Source organism: Sebastes umbrosus, chromosome 7, assembly GCF_015220745.1.
Source record: "Sebastes umbrosus isolate fSebUmb1 chromosome 7, fSebUmb1.pri, whole genome shotgun sequence".
NCBI lineage: Eukaryota > Metazoa > Chordata > Actinopteri > Perciformes > Sebastidae > Sebastes > Sebastes umbrosus.
Genome location: NC_051275.1, coordinates 35,581,316 through 35,592,824, shown reverse-complemented (window position 1 = coordinate 35,592,824; position 11,509 = coordinate 35,581,316). Strand labels below are relative to the sequence as shown.

The 11,509-nt window shown below is 45.2% G+C and overlaps 2 protein-coding genes across 3 annotated transcripts in view; both read right to left on the bottom strand.

The window, feature by feature from the left end:
* col4a3 (collagen, type IV, alpha 3) overlaps nucleotides 1-11,509 on the bottom strand; it is a 39,640-nt gene continuing 28,131 nt past the window's right edge. Inside the window, exons 38-52 of one of the 2 annotated variants that reach the window (XM_037774726.1) lie at nucleotides 10,736-10,862; nucleotides 9,564-9,644; nucleotides 9,349-9,450; nucleotides 9,188-9,235; nucleotides 8,912-9,097; nucleotides 7,987-8,117; nucleotides 6,236-6,308; nucleotides 6,055-6,126; nucleotides 5,824-5,949; nucleotides 5,616-5,714; nucleotides 5,151-5,363; nucleotides 3,978-4,155; nucleotides 3,778-3,892; nucleotides 3,459-3,631; nucleotides 1-371 (exon numbers count right to left, since the gene is read on the bottom strand). In XM_037774726.1, coding sequence (XP_037630654.1) covers nucleotides 290-371; nucleotides 3,459-3,631; nucleotides 3,778-3,892; nucleotides 3,978-4,155; nucleotides 5,151-5,363; nucleotides 5,616-5,714; nucleotides 5,824-5,949; nucleotides 6,055-6,126; nucleotides 6,236-6,308; nucleotides 7,987-8,117; nucleotides 8,912-9,097; nucleotides 9,188-9,235; nucleotides 9,349-9,450; nucleotides 9,564-9,644; nucleotides 10,736-10,862 — 1,806 coding nt within the window. In that variant the 3' untranslated portion in view covers nucleotides 1-289. Of the gene's footprint in view, nucleotides 372-3,458; nucleotides 3,632-3,776; nucleotides 3,893-3,977; nucleotides 4,156-5,150; nucleotides 5,364-5,615; nucleotides 5,715-5,823; nucleotides 5,950-6,054; nucleotides 6,127-6,235; nucleotides 6,309-7,986; nucleotides 8,118-8,911; nucleotides 9,098-9,187; nucleotides 9,236-9,348; nucleotides 9,451-9,563; nucleotides 9,645-10,735; nucleotides 10,863-11,509 lie in introns of those variants that run through there. The other variant, XM_037774727.1, reaches the window with a different exon arrangement.
* LOC119491100 (interleukin-1 receptor accessory protein) overlaps nucleotides 5,005-11,509 on the bottom strand; it is a 256,684-nt gene continuing 250,179 nt past the window's right edge. The window contains exon 13 of the transcript XR_005207540.1: nucleotides 5,005-5,114. The gene's annotated coding sequence lies outside the window, so the exon portion shown is untranslated. The remainder of the gene's footprint in view (nucleotides 5,115-11,509) is intronic.

Here is an 11,509-nt window from a genome sequence, read left to right as displayed (position 1 = left end):
TCGTGTATTACTGATGGTACTTACTTTTACTGTTGTGCAGGGATTATAACGTAGCAGTAAAAGTATTTTTGACATGAAGTCGTTGCTACTTGTGTTTAAAGGATGTGGTAGTATTAGTAGCAGTAACAGTAGTAGTAGTAGCAGTATTAGTGCTCTATTTAACACTCAGAGGCGTGCTGATGTCTGCAGCACAGCGCTGCTGGTGAGAGTACACTAGTAGTAGTAGTATGAGTATTGTTAGCAGCAGTAGTATTTACAGCAGTAGTAGTAGTATCAGCAGTGTTGATGTTCACAGTTGCTTCATACAGACTCGACAGCGGCTGATCAGACTGCCTGGAAACTCTCCCGTATCCGTCTGAGGCTTCGGTTTACTGCAGGAGGAGAGACGGCAGGTTGATCAGTGTTCAGGGAACGAATGTACTTCTCTTTAGTTCATCACATCATCCACGACGACGACATTGTTCTGAACCTCCTCAGCTGCTGGTTGAACGTACGCTGCCCCCTGCTGCTGTCTGAGAGGACTGCAGCAGGATTATATCAGCCTGAAAGCTCAAACACTCAACTTTAATGGTGTTTCTGCAACTACGGACATTTTAAAGTCCCAGCAATGAAATGTATTTTTGTTAAAATTTGCAGTGTAATGCGTGATAAATATATACGCAGTGTTATTACCCATTTTGACATAAAAAATAACTAAATAATGTGATTTAACATTTCAACATGTAAAAGTTGATGATGTTATGGATGGTCAGTTTGATCAGGGAGTATTTAGCTCGAAGCATTTTCAATAAAACACCTCAACCAGGTTTTGTCTCGTGTATGTCTTAATGGGGATCAAATGAAAAATAATTGTTCCTTATTTAATTTCAGATTAATTATAATAATTTGAGTTGGACAAATGAAAATCAATTTCATTTAGTTGATGTAATTATTTTATTTTAGCTGTATTTGATAAAAAATTAGTTGGTCTAACTCAATTAATTTATATTGTATAAATATACTTAGTTTGAGTTGGGTTTACACATACAGACGTATGCAAAGTTGTTGGTAACGTTCCGTTAAAGAGAGAAAAACCCACAATGGTCACTGAAATAACTTGAAACTGACAAAAGTAATAATAAATAAAAATTTACTGAAAATTAACTAATGAAAATCAGCTATTGCTTTTGAATTGTGGTTCAACAGAATCATTTTAAAAAAGAAACTAATGAAACTGGCCTGGACAAAAATGATGGTACCCCTAGAAAAGATGTAAAATAATGTGACCATAGGGACATGTTAAACTAAGGTGTGTCCTGTAAATAGCATCACAGGTATCTTCAAACTTGTAATCAGTCAGTCTGCCTATTTAAAGGGTGAAAAGAAGTCACTGTGCTGTTTGGTATCATGGTGTGTACCACACTGAACATGGACCACAGAAAGCTAAGGAGAGAGTTGTCTCAGGAGATCAGAAAGAACATTATAGACCTTCATGTTAAAGGTAAAGGCTATAAGACCATCTCCAAGCAGCTTGATGTTCCTGTGACTACAGCTGCACATATTATTCAGAAGTTTAAGGTCCATGGGACTGTAGCCAACCTCCCGGGACGTGGCCGCAAGAGGAAAATTGATGACATATTGAAGAGACGGATAATACGAATGGTAACCAAAGAGCCCAGAACAACTTCCAAAGAGATTAGAGGTGATCTCCAAGGTCAAGGTACATCAGTGTCAGATCGCACCATCCGTCACTGTTTGAGCCAAAGTGGACTTAATGGAAGACAACCCAGGAGGACACCAAATCATAAAAAAGCGAGACTGGAATTTTCCAAAATGCATATTGACAAGCCACAAAGCTTCTGGGAGAATGTCCTTTGGACAGATGAGACAAAACTGGAGCTTTTTGGCAAGTCACATCAGCTCTATGTTCACAGACGAAGAGATGAAGCATCCAAAGAAAAGAACACTGTACCTACAGTGAAACATGGAGGAGGCTCGGTTATGTTATGGGGCTGCTTTGCTGCATCTGGCACAGGGTGTCTTGAATCTGTGCAGGGTGCAATGAAATCTCAAGACTATCAAGGCATTCTGGAGCGAAATGTGCTGCCCAGTGTCAGAAAGCTTGGTCTCAGTTGCAGGTCATGGGTCCTCAAACAGGATAATGACCCAAAACACAGCTAAAAACACCCAAGAATGGCTAAGAACTAAACATTGGACTATTCTGAAGTGGCCTTCTATGAGCCCTGATCTAAATCCTATTGAACATCTGTGGAAGGAGCTGAAACATGCAGTCTGGAGAAGGCACCCTTCAAACCTGAGACAGCTGGAGCAGTTTGCTCACGAGGAGTGGGCCAACATACCTGTGGACAGGTGCAGAAGTCTCATTGAGAGTTACAGAAATCACTTGATTGCAGTGATTGCCTCAAAAGGTTGTGCAACAAAATATTAAGTTAATGTTACCATCATTTTTGTCTAGGCCAGTTTCATTAGTTTGTTTTTTTAAATGATTCTGTTGAACCACAATTCAAAAACAATATCTGATTTTCATTAGTTCATTTTCAGTGAATTTTTATTTATTATTACTTTTGTCAGTTTCAAGTTATTTCAGTGACCATTGTGGGTTTTTCTCTCTTTAACGGAACGTTAGCAACAACTTTGCCTACGTCTGTATGTATTGGATGGAAAACCTTCCCACAATTTATTTGAGTTCATCCAGTGAGTTATTTTTTTGCATTTTATGTGTCCAAACACCATTTTTCTTCACATCCCTCAGCTGTGAGATACGTAAAATTAGCTAATTCAGTTATAATATGACATTATTTCTAATGGACTTGTTTCATATACATATTACTTTACACCATATTAACATAATTTATTTGTTTACAACTCATTTATATGATTTGTTGAGTCCTTTCTGAGTCCTTACCACGACACTGAACTGATAAAGCCTTCAGACGTGGTGGTGTTTACTGTGTTCACCAGTAGAGTCCATATTAACGCTCCCCTCATGTCGTATTCACGACCTCGTCAGTGGAAAGTTTCTGAAAGCTCCGAGTTCACAAGTTGCGAAGTGTTTGTTGACGTCGTCAGAAATGGCGGAGGCCTTGGAAGTTAGTTAATATATTGACGATACTGTTGCATACCTGAACGTGTTGTGTACTTGAATATTTCCTTAAAGGTGTGTTGTACCTGAGCATATTGATACAGGTGTGTTGTACCTGAACATGTTGATGCAGGTGTGGTGTACCTGAACATATTGATACAGGTGTGTTGTACCTGAACATGTTGATACAGGTGTGGTGTACCTGATCATGTTAATACAGGTGTGTTGTACCTGAACATGTTGATACAGGTGTGTTGTACCTGAACATGTTGACGACACTGTTGCATACCTGAACGTGTTGATGCAGGTGTGTTGTACCTGAACATGTTGATGACACTGTTGCGTACCTGAACGTGTCCTTAAAGGTGTACTGTACCTGAACATGTCGTTGGGGTTGAGCGCAGCCAGCCAGTAGCTGTAGGAGTCGGTGTAGTAGTTGCAGGTTCCTCTGCCGTGACACTCGATGAAGGGAATCTTCCTGAAGTTTTCCAGACAGGATCCGGGAGAGGCCAGAGGCTGACCCGACCCCTCCGCCCCGACTCCTGTTTCCTACACACCAACAGCATCAACAGCAGGGGTCAAAGGTCACGGTCAACCATTCTCATGCATCTCTGAGAGGGTCTATTTAGTTAACTGATCGATGGAACTGACAAAAGTTAAACCTGAGTATTTTAGACTCAACAATACCAGCTCACCATCACGAAGGAGTATCCGAACCAGAGAGGGTCCCAGTCTGACGGACACTCTGGTATTATACTGGTCTGACTGTGGATGGCGATCACATTGGCTCTGGCCTCACACACCGTACACCTTCAACACAAACGTGTTCATGGTAAACACATGTTGTTCTCTGTTATGGTAGCACAGCGTGTGTGTGTTCACGTGTGCGTGTTACCGGCTGATGTAATTCTTCAGTGATTCCCCCGAGATAAACGGCATGCTGCCCGGCAGGAGTTCATCGGTGGACAGCCAATAGGAGTAGTCGTTGCGCGAGGCGTAGCGGCAGGTGCTGTCAGTGTTACAGAACAGGAAGGGCATGGTGGTAAAACGAGGTAAACAACTACCTAATGTACCTGTAGAGAGAGAGAGAGAGAGAGAGAGAGAGAGAGAGAGAGAGAGAGAGAGAGAGAGAGATGTTTTTGTGATGTAAAGTTCCTCTTTTAGAAGTAAAGTACGTAAAGAATTTTAACACAGTGATTAGGTCCCGGTGTTAGCTGGAGGCTAACGCTAGCAGTGGGCTAACATTAGCTGGAGGCTAATGCTAGCAGTGGGCTAACATTAGCTGGAGGCTAACGCTAGCAGTGGGCTAACATTAGCTGGAGGCTAACCAAAGGAAAGACTGGAGGCTAACGCTAGCAGTGGGCTAACATTAGCTGGAGGCTAACGCTAGCAGTGGGCTAACATTAGCTGGAGGCTAACGCTAGCAGTGGGCTAACATTAGCTGGAGGCTAACGCTAGCAGTGGGCTAACATTAGCTGGAGGCTAACGCTAGCAGTGAGCTAACATTAGCTGGAGGCTAACGCTAGCAGTGGGCTAACATTAGCTGGAGGCTAACGCTAGCAGTGGGCTAAAGCTCCACATCTAAATGTCCTCTGTGTTGTTGTCTGAATCCAGATCTCAGACATCAGAGATGAGTAACTGTGATTGGAGCTCTAGAGCTACGATATCAGAGAAGCGTTTCAGAGACGGAGAGGAAATGATGCTAATATTTAGCCTTCTGCTCTGAAACGCTTCTCTGATATTGTTCGACTCTCTTTGTGACTGACTTTACTGAAGGATAGTTAACTAGAGACATCCACAGATAGTTTATCTTTACAGCGCTGCCGTTGGCCACCGGCCCGCTGGTGGTCTAATCTGGTCCCGTTGGTTCATGTTAACTTTGTCAACTCCCTCTGGTGATCCTGGAGAGAGAGTGACGGCACATGTTGAGAGGAACTAAGATTCTCTTCAGCCATCGTTAAAAAAACAAGACAACAATACCTGCTAGCATTAGCTAACGTGTTCAGAGAGTTCATCTGCCTCCACTGAACGCCTTCAGTTGTGTACCTGAGTGATTGTACTTAGTTACCCAGGTCTTGTCCGTGAGCTCGGTTGTTTCCGTTGATGAACAGCAGGGAGTATCCGCTGTACATCTGAGTAGCTCCTGCAGGGCATTCTGGGATAAAGAGTTGTTGGCTGTGTCTGGTGAACAGGAAGCCGTCGTTCTCTGGCGCGTCCCTGAAGGGACCCGATCGTCCTTGGATACCTTTAGCACCGACCGAACCTCGTGGACCTGCGGCACCTGTCGACACAGAGTCAGTTCTGGGTTGATAAAGGGGGTCCGGCAGAGTGAAGCTGAATCAGGTGCTCCTCAGATTTGTTGAGTTTCAAAAGTATTAATGTTGATATTTTGAAAGAACTAATGCGTTCAGCAGGTATTCAGGACTACCAGGATGAGCTTAAAATCAATGATTAGAAAGAACAATATTAAAATCTCTGTAATATTTCCAATGTTAGATGTGTGTTTCTGTTTCAAAGCTGACAGATCTCTTACCTTTTGATCCAGCGAATCCTTGGTCTCCCTGATCCCCTTTCAATCCGGGACGACCAAGTAGTCCTCTTCTACCAGCCCTCCCTCCGCTGCCCTTCAAACCTGCGGCCACAAAACACAGCACTGTCTTCTAAAACAGCAGCTCTACTGTGGTGGTATTTACGCAGCTCACACCTGAAGGATTGAAACTGAACTATTATTCCAGACTCACCTGGACCTCCAGGTGTCCCTTGGGCCCCTGGGGGTCCTTTCGGTCCTGGGTCTCCCTGGGCTCCAGCTGGGCCTTCGTCTCCTGGCAACAGCACCACCTTCCCGTATACGTCCTTCCCCCTCTGGCCTGCAGGGGGCAGTATTCAGAACTACAGTTGGTACTTCTACCAGCGCACAGTATTCAGTACATTATAGTGTTAGTAGTCAGCAGTACTACACTCCACTGTGTTACCTCTCCTCCCAGGTGGTCCTGGAGCTCCTCGTGAGCCGCCGCTACCTGGTGGTCCGTCCTCCCCCTTCATACCTGGAACCCACAGTTATTCTTTACTATCGCGGGATGATGAATGTCCATGTGGTTGTCAGACAGAACTCTTTGTTTGTAGTTGTACTGGTTATCTGACTGGAGTTCTTACCAACAGGTCCTGTGACACCAGTGTCTCCCATCAGGCCTTTGGGTCCATGTGGGCCCGGTGGTCTGTCTTCACCCTGTCAACAACAACTCTATTAAATACACTCGGACGTGTTTTAAGTGAGGATTTAATCAATTTGATTCAGTTTTCTGTTAAAAATGTTAAAGATTATTTAGAAAATACTTTTAATTGAAGAGAATTGACTAGATCCCTCGGGGCCCTATCTTAAACCCGGAGCAAAGCGGAGCACAGACACCGTTGCTAGTTTCAGACCGATGTAGTTTCACGCCCAGCGCCCACGTTGTGTAATGTCCGGTTCAGACTACACCATATCAGCCCGATTATACCCTGACACGGCCGTCGTAGGGTGTCGACTCGGATCGGGAACGATAAATGAGTGTCGTGTGCGACAATCGATTGTTTTTTTCTGGTGTAGTGTGTCATAATACACGACAACCACAACGTCACGTCTGGGACGACAGAAAGTCTAGCATGTTTGATTTTTTTTTGCTTTCCACGGCGTGTTCTGAGCACAGACGCACACAGCCGTAAACAGAAGGCTACTTAATTGTGCAGAATGATGTCATTGGACCTTCAACTGCTGCCGGACCTCGCGGTAGGATATTCGATCTAGGTTGTGTCGGAGTAAAAAACACTACCGCCGTGGAGCATCCCGTTGCGCGCCAGCTTTCTCTTCTCGCTGTGAATTATATCGTTATTGTTTTCCCCTGGAGCCTCGTGGGCCCCTTTACATTTACTTTATTTGCACCCATGTTGGTCTTAAAAAAAGACCAGACGGAAACCAAAGAAAGTCCGCACCGGGCTACTTCTGAGGTATGTCCATATCGGGCAACCTCGAAGATAAGTTCGAAGCGGCCAGCTCTTGTAGCTGTGGGCACAATACATTTTTTTGGGTGGGCAGGGGCGTCCTTTAACCACAAGGTTGGCGGTTCAATCCCCGGCTCCTACAGGCTTCATGTTGAAATGTCCTTGAGCGAGACACTAAACCCTTTACAGCAGCCCACTGCTCCTAAAATACTTAGGATGGGTTAAATGCAGAGGTCAGATTTCATGTATGTACCTGTATGTACTATGACAAATAAAGGTTTCTTCTTCTAAAATGAGGTGTGGTCAGGCGCTTTGTTGGCGCATTGCTATCTCGAGGCAGCAGAAAGCGACTAACCAACAAAAACCTGGTCTAAAGTCTGGTGCAGTATTTTCCTGCTATTCAAAGGGTTCATTATTCAGATAGCAAGATGAGTCTACATGTTCACAAGGTTTTGGGGCCCTTTCCCCCTAAACGGCGGCGTTTTGAGGCTGATTGATCCACGCGTTACGCACCGCCTCCATCTACGTTCCGACCCCTCACCTCTGGTCAAGTGCTTTGGAGTGACGGAAAGAATGAGATCGCGGATACAAGTGGACGAAATGAGTTTCCTCCGTAGGGTGGCTGGGCTCAGCCTTAGAGAGCGGGTGAGGAGCTCGGAGTAGAGACGCTGCTCCTTCACCTCTAAAGGGACCAGCTGAGGTGGCTCAACATCTGATCAGGATGCCTCCTGGACGCCTCCCTGTGGAGGTTTTCTGGGCACATCTAACTGGTAAGAGGCCCCGGGGTAGACCCAGAACATGCTGGGTCTACCCAGAAAGAGCTGGAAAACATCGCTGGGAGAGAGGGACGCCTGGAATTCCCTGCTAAGCCTACTGCCCCCGAGATCCGGATAAGCGGAAGGAAATGGATGGATGGATGTACTGACCGGTATGCCTTGAGGGCCAGGGTCACCAGGGTAACCAGGCGGTCCCGGGCCACCTATTGCTCCTTTAAATCCCATCTCTCCTTTAAAACCAGGACCTGGAGGACCAGGAGGACCCCGAAAACCCGGCGGACCTACAGAGACACAGACATGATTATTTTCTTTAGCTTTCTGACCATCTGAAGTTAACCCAGCATCTGCCTTCTCTTAACCTTCATTTAGAGACTCGTATCACGTTAAGGAAGCTAGTTGGAAGTCTAGTTGTCTCCGTATGCAGATGATTAATGATTGTCTGTATGTACAAACAAAAGTAAGAGGCAACAATGGAAGGGTTTTCCCTTGGTCCAGACCTACTGAGCTAAACTGCAGGTGGGAAAGAGACCTCAGGGTCACAGCTTTAAACCAAATGATGACATCAGATAGCCGAGGTTGCGGGTATTAGGTCATAAACCAGGTGCATTGGGACTAATCATCAGTGACTTGACATGGACTTATCAAGTTTTTCAGGTCTTTCAACATCAGATACCGTCATCCTGTAGAGCCAGCAGGGCCTGATCAGACCCGGACTCGTGTCCCAGCAGCATTACCCCACAGATCTCCCCTTCTGGTCCATGTTTTTGGGTACACGGCGAGCTCTTCATCCCCTTCTCTGAAGGTGCCCTACCAGCTCCTGGTACTTAGGACTCTTACTCTTGTGAAGTATTGGACACAATGTTGACCTGATGATGGGTTAGAGTTCATCCTGAGGGGAACATGAATGATGAGATGTTTCTGCCTTCGTGGATGAGAACTCCTCAAGAGCTCGGAGGAATGGAAACTTCAACATCAAGATCAAAATCTCCAGAGCCGCTACCAAATGGACCTTGTGGTGAGATGACTTTGTCAGTCCACTCATTGTTTGATTAATAAATTCAATGTGCCTCGTCACCTTTGGGTCCTCGACCTCCAGGGAGTCCATTTTCTCCTTTGCCTCCTTCAGTGCAGACTCCCTCCCTGCCAGGATAACCAAGAGGACCAGGAGGTCCAGAAGGACCAGGGCAACCTGGGTTTCCCCCAGGACCATGGGGACCAGGTGGACCACAGACACCAGGAGGACCCTCCTCCCCAGCACACCCTGAGGAGACCAGAGGAGGTGGGAGAGTATTGTGTTTTATTTCCTCTTCTTCTGCCTGAACTAAACTCACAATCACAACCGAGGACTCACCAGAAGGACCTGTCTTCCCCTCTGGGCCCCGGGGTCCAATTCCAGGAGCTGGGGGAAAAGAAAGCAACCAATCAGAGATCCAGACCACCACCAGGCTGGGTTATGAGCTGAATCTGAAACCTGAACTGTCCCATCAGTTTTCATCCAGTCCGGTCTCCTACCTCCCATGGCTCCTTTCTCTCCAGGAGGTCCAGGTATGCCGTCCTGTCCCTGGTTCCCTCTGGGACCAGCTGGACCAGGATCTCCAGGAGCCCCCTTGTTACCTGGAGATGAAGATACAATTAACTGACTGAAACATCTAAAAGTCTTTAAATCAGTAGCAGTGTTACTGCAGTAGTACTGTAGTACTGCTACCTGATGTAACTGGTTTATGTACCTGTGAGGCCGGTGGGCCCCGGAGGGCCATTTTTCCCCGCAGGACCATCACAACCCTTTTCACCAGGAGTCCCAGGAGGACCTGATATAGACAGACAGACAGACAGACAGACGGAGAGACAGATAATCAGACAGACAGGTTAATGGAGGCTTTCATTTAGCTTGTGGAAGGTGTGGTAATCTATGCTCCTCTCAGCTTTACGGAGCGTTCTAGTGAGTTACAGCTGTCAACTTTATAGGGTTGGGCAATTGGACGAATATATATTGGCTATCAGCGTTTGGCTGAATACATCGCCGGATGTTTCTTTTGGGGCAATTGTTTTGTCATTTTACTTTGCTAATTTAATGGTCTACCTCCAAAGAACAAGTGAGGGACACGAATCTGTTAACTGCAGGAATATATCCGCAATCTTCCTAAGGTCTCAACTGCTCAAGTGGTTGATATTGAAATGGTCACAACATAGAAGTACTTAGTCTTTCAAATCACACATTGAAAACCTGGTTTCCTAGCTGATTCTTATCATGTTTCTCCCTCCAGGCGAGGAAACATTTGATTTCGGCAACTTTTTGACCTTTATTGGATTACAATAATCCGCTCTATATGATTACACCCGACCAGTGCCTAAAGAAGCTAGATACTGGTTACCATTGTTGTCACCGTCTGTGCACAGATGCTGTTGGACTTTTCCTTTTTGTTGAGACTTCAGACTATCTTGTGTTCATCTTTTTAGTGGATTATTGGTTCCGTATTGACTAGAGGATTTTGGTTTTCTGTTATATTCATTCATTCTAGTGTTTCCTGTTTTATTGTGATAAGTTCCCTCCTCTTGTGTCTTGACTGGTTTTACTTCCTGCCTTTGCTTGTTTCCCGCCTTTTGTGATTATCTGCCCCGCCCTGATTTGTTCCACCTGTGTTCAATCATCCTGTTCTCCAGGTGGATTTAGTCCGTGTGGTTCCCCTGATTCTTTGTCAGTTCATCGTTGCTCCTCAAGAGTTGTGTTTCTCCTGGTGTTTCCCTGAGCTTTTTGCCAGTATTTGAGTTTCTAGTTTTCTTGTCTGCTGTACATAGCAACGGTCTGCTATAAAGAGATACTAGAACGTAGAACGCCGTAATTGACCAATCAGAATCGAGTATTCAACAAAGCCGTGTAATAAACTGTAATAAATCATACCTCTGCATCCCGGGTGTCCAGAAAGTCCTTCGGGGCCACAGGGGCCACAGTCTCCTGGAGGACCAGAGTTCCCACTGTCCCCTGGTTTCCCCTTCGCACCTGGTGATCCTGAACATCCTGGACTCCCCTGAGAGGGGGACCAAGGAGGGGAAGACACTTCAATAAGTGTTGTTACAACGGAAATTTGCCTTTTTTAAGGAGCTTTTAAATCTATAACAGAAGATATATCCAGGTCATAAATACATAAATATGTCAAATGTGTTCAAATTAAACATAACACATGAAACAGAAACCATCAAAACAGAGATGGAGCAGACAAAACTGGTTAAGACTTGGGGCCATAGACCGGCAACATAAAGCAGAACGTCATCTGCATACAAGGATATCAGGTTAGGGGTTAAAGCACCTTAAAATAATATATTAAAGGACATTCCATAAATATTGACAGCTGGACCTCTAGATAAATTTAAACTGATGAACCTGATACCTCTGACAGAATTCACAAGCAAGGGATAATGTGCAGCGAGCCGGTCATTATTGTGAAATAAACCCCTTCGACCCGATGCAAGACCCCTTCACATCGTTTATTTCACAACAATGACCCGCTAGCTGTACATTATCCTGATTATTACACGGCTACTTACTGAAAAAATCAATATTTTGAGACAAAAACGGTCCTCCAGAGTCCGATATCAGAGCTGCGTCTATAGCAACAGTCGGTTATACGTAGCAGCGGTCTGTTATACATAGCAACGGTCTGTCATACATAGCAAC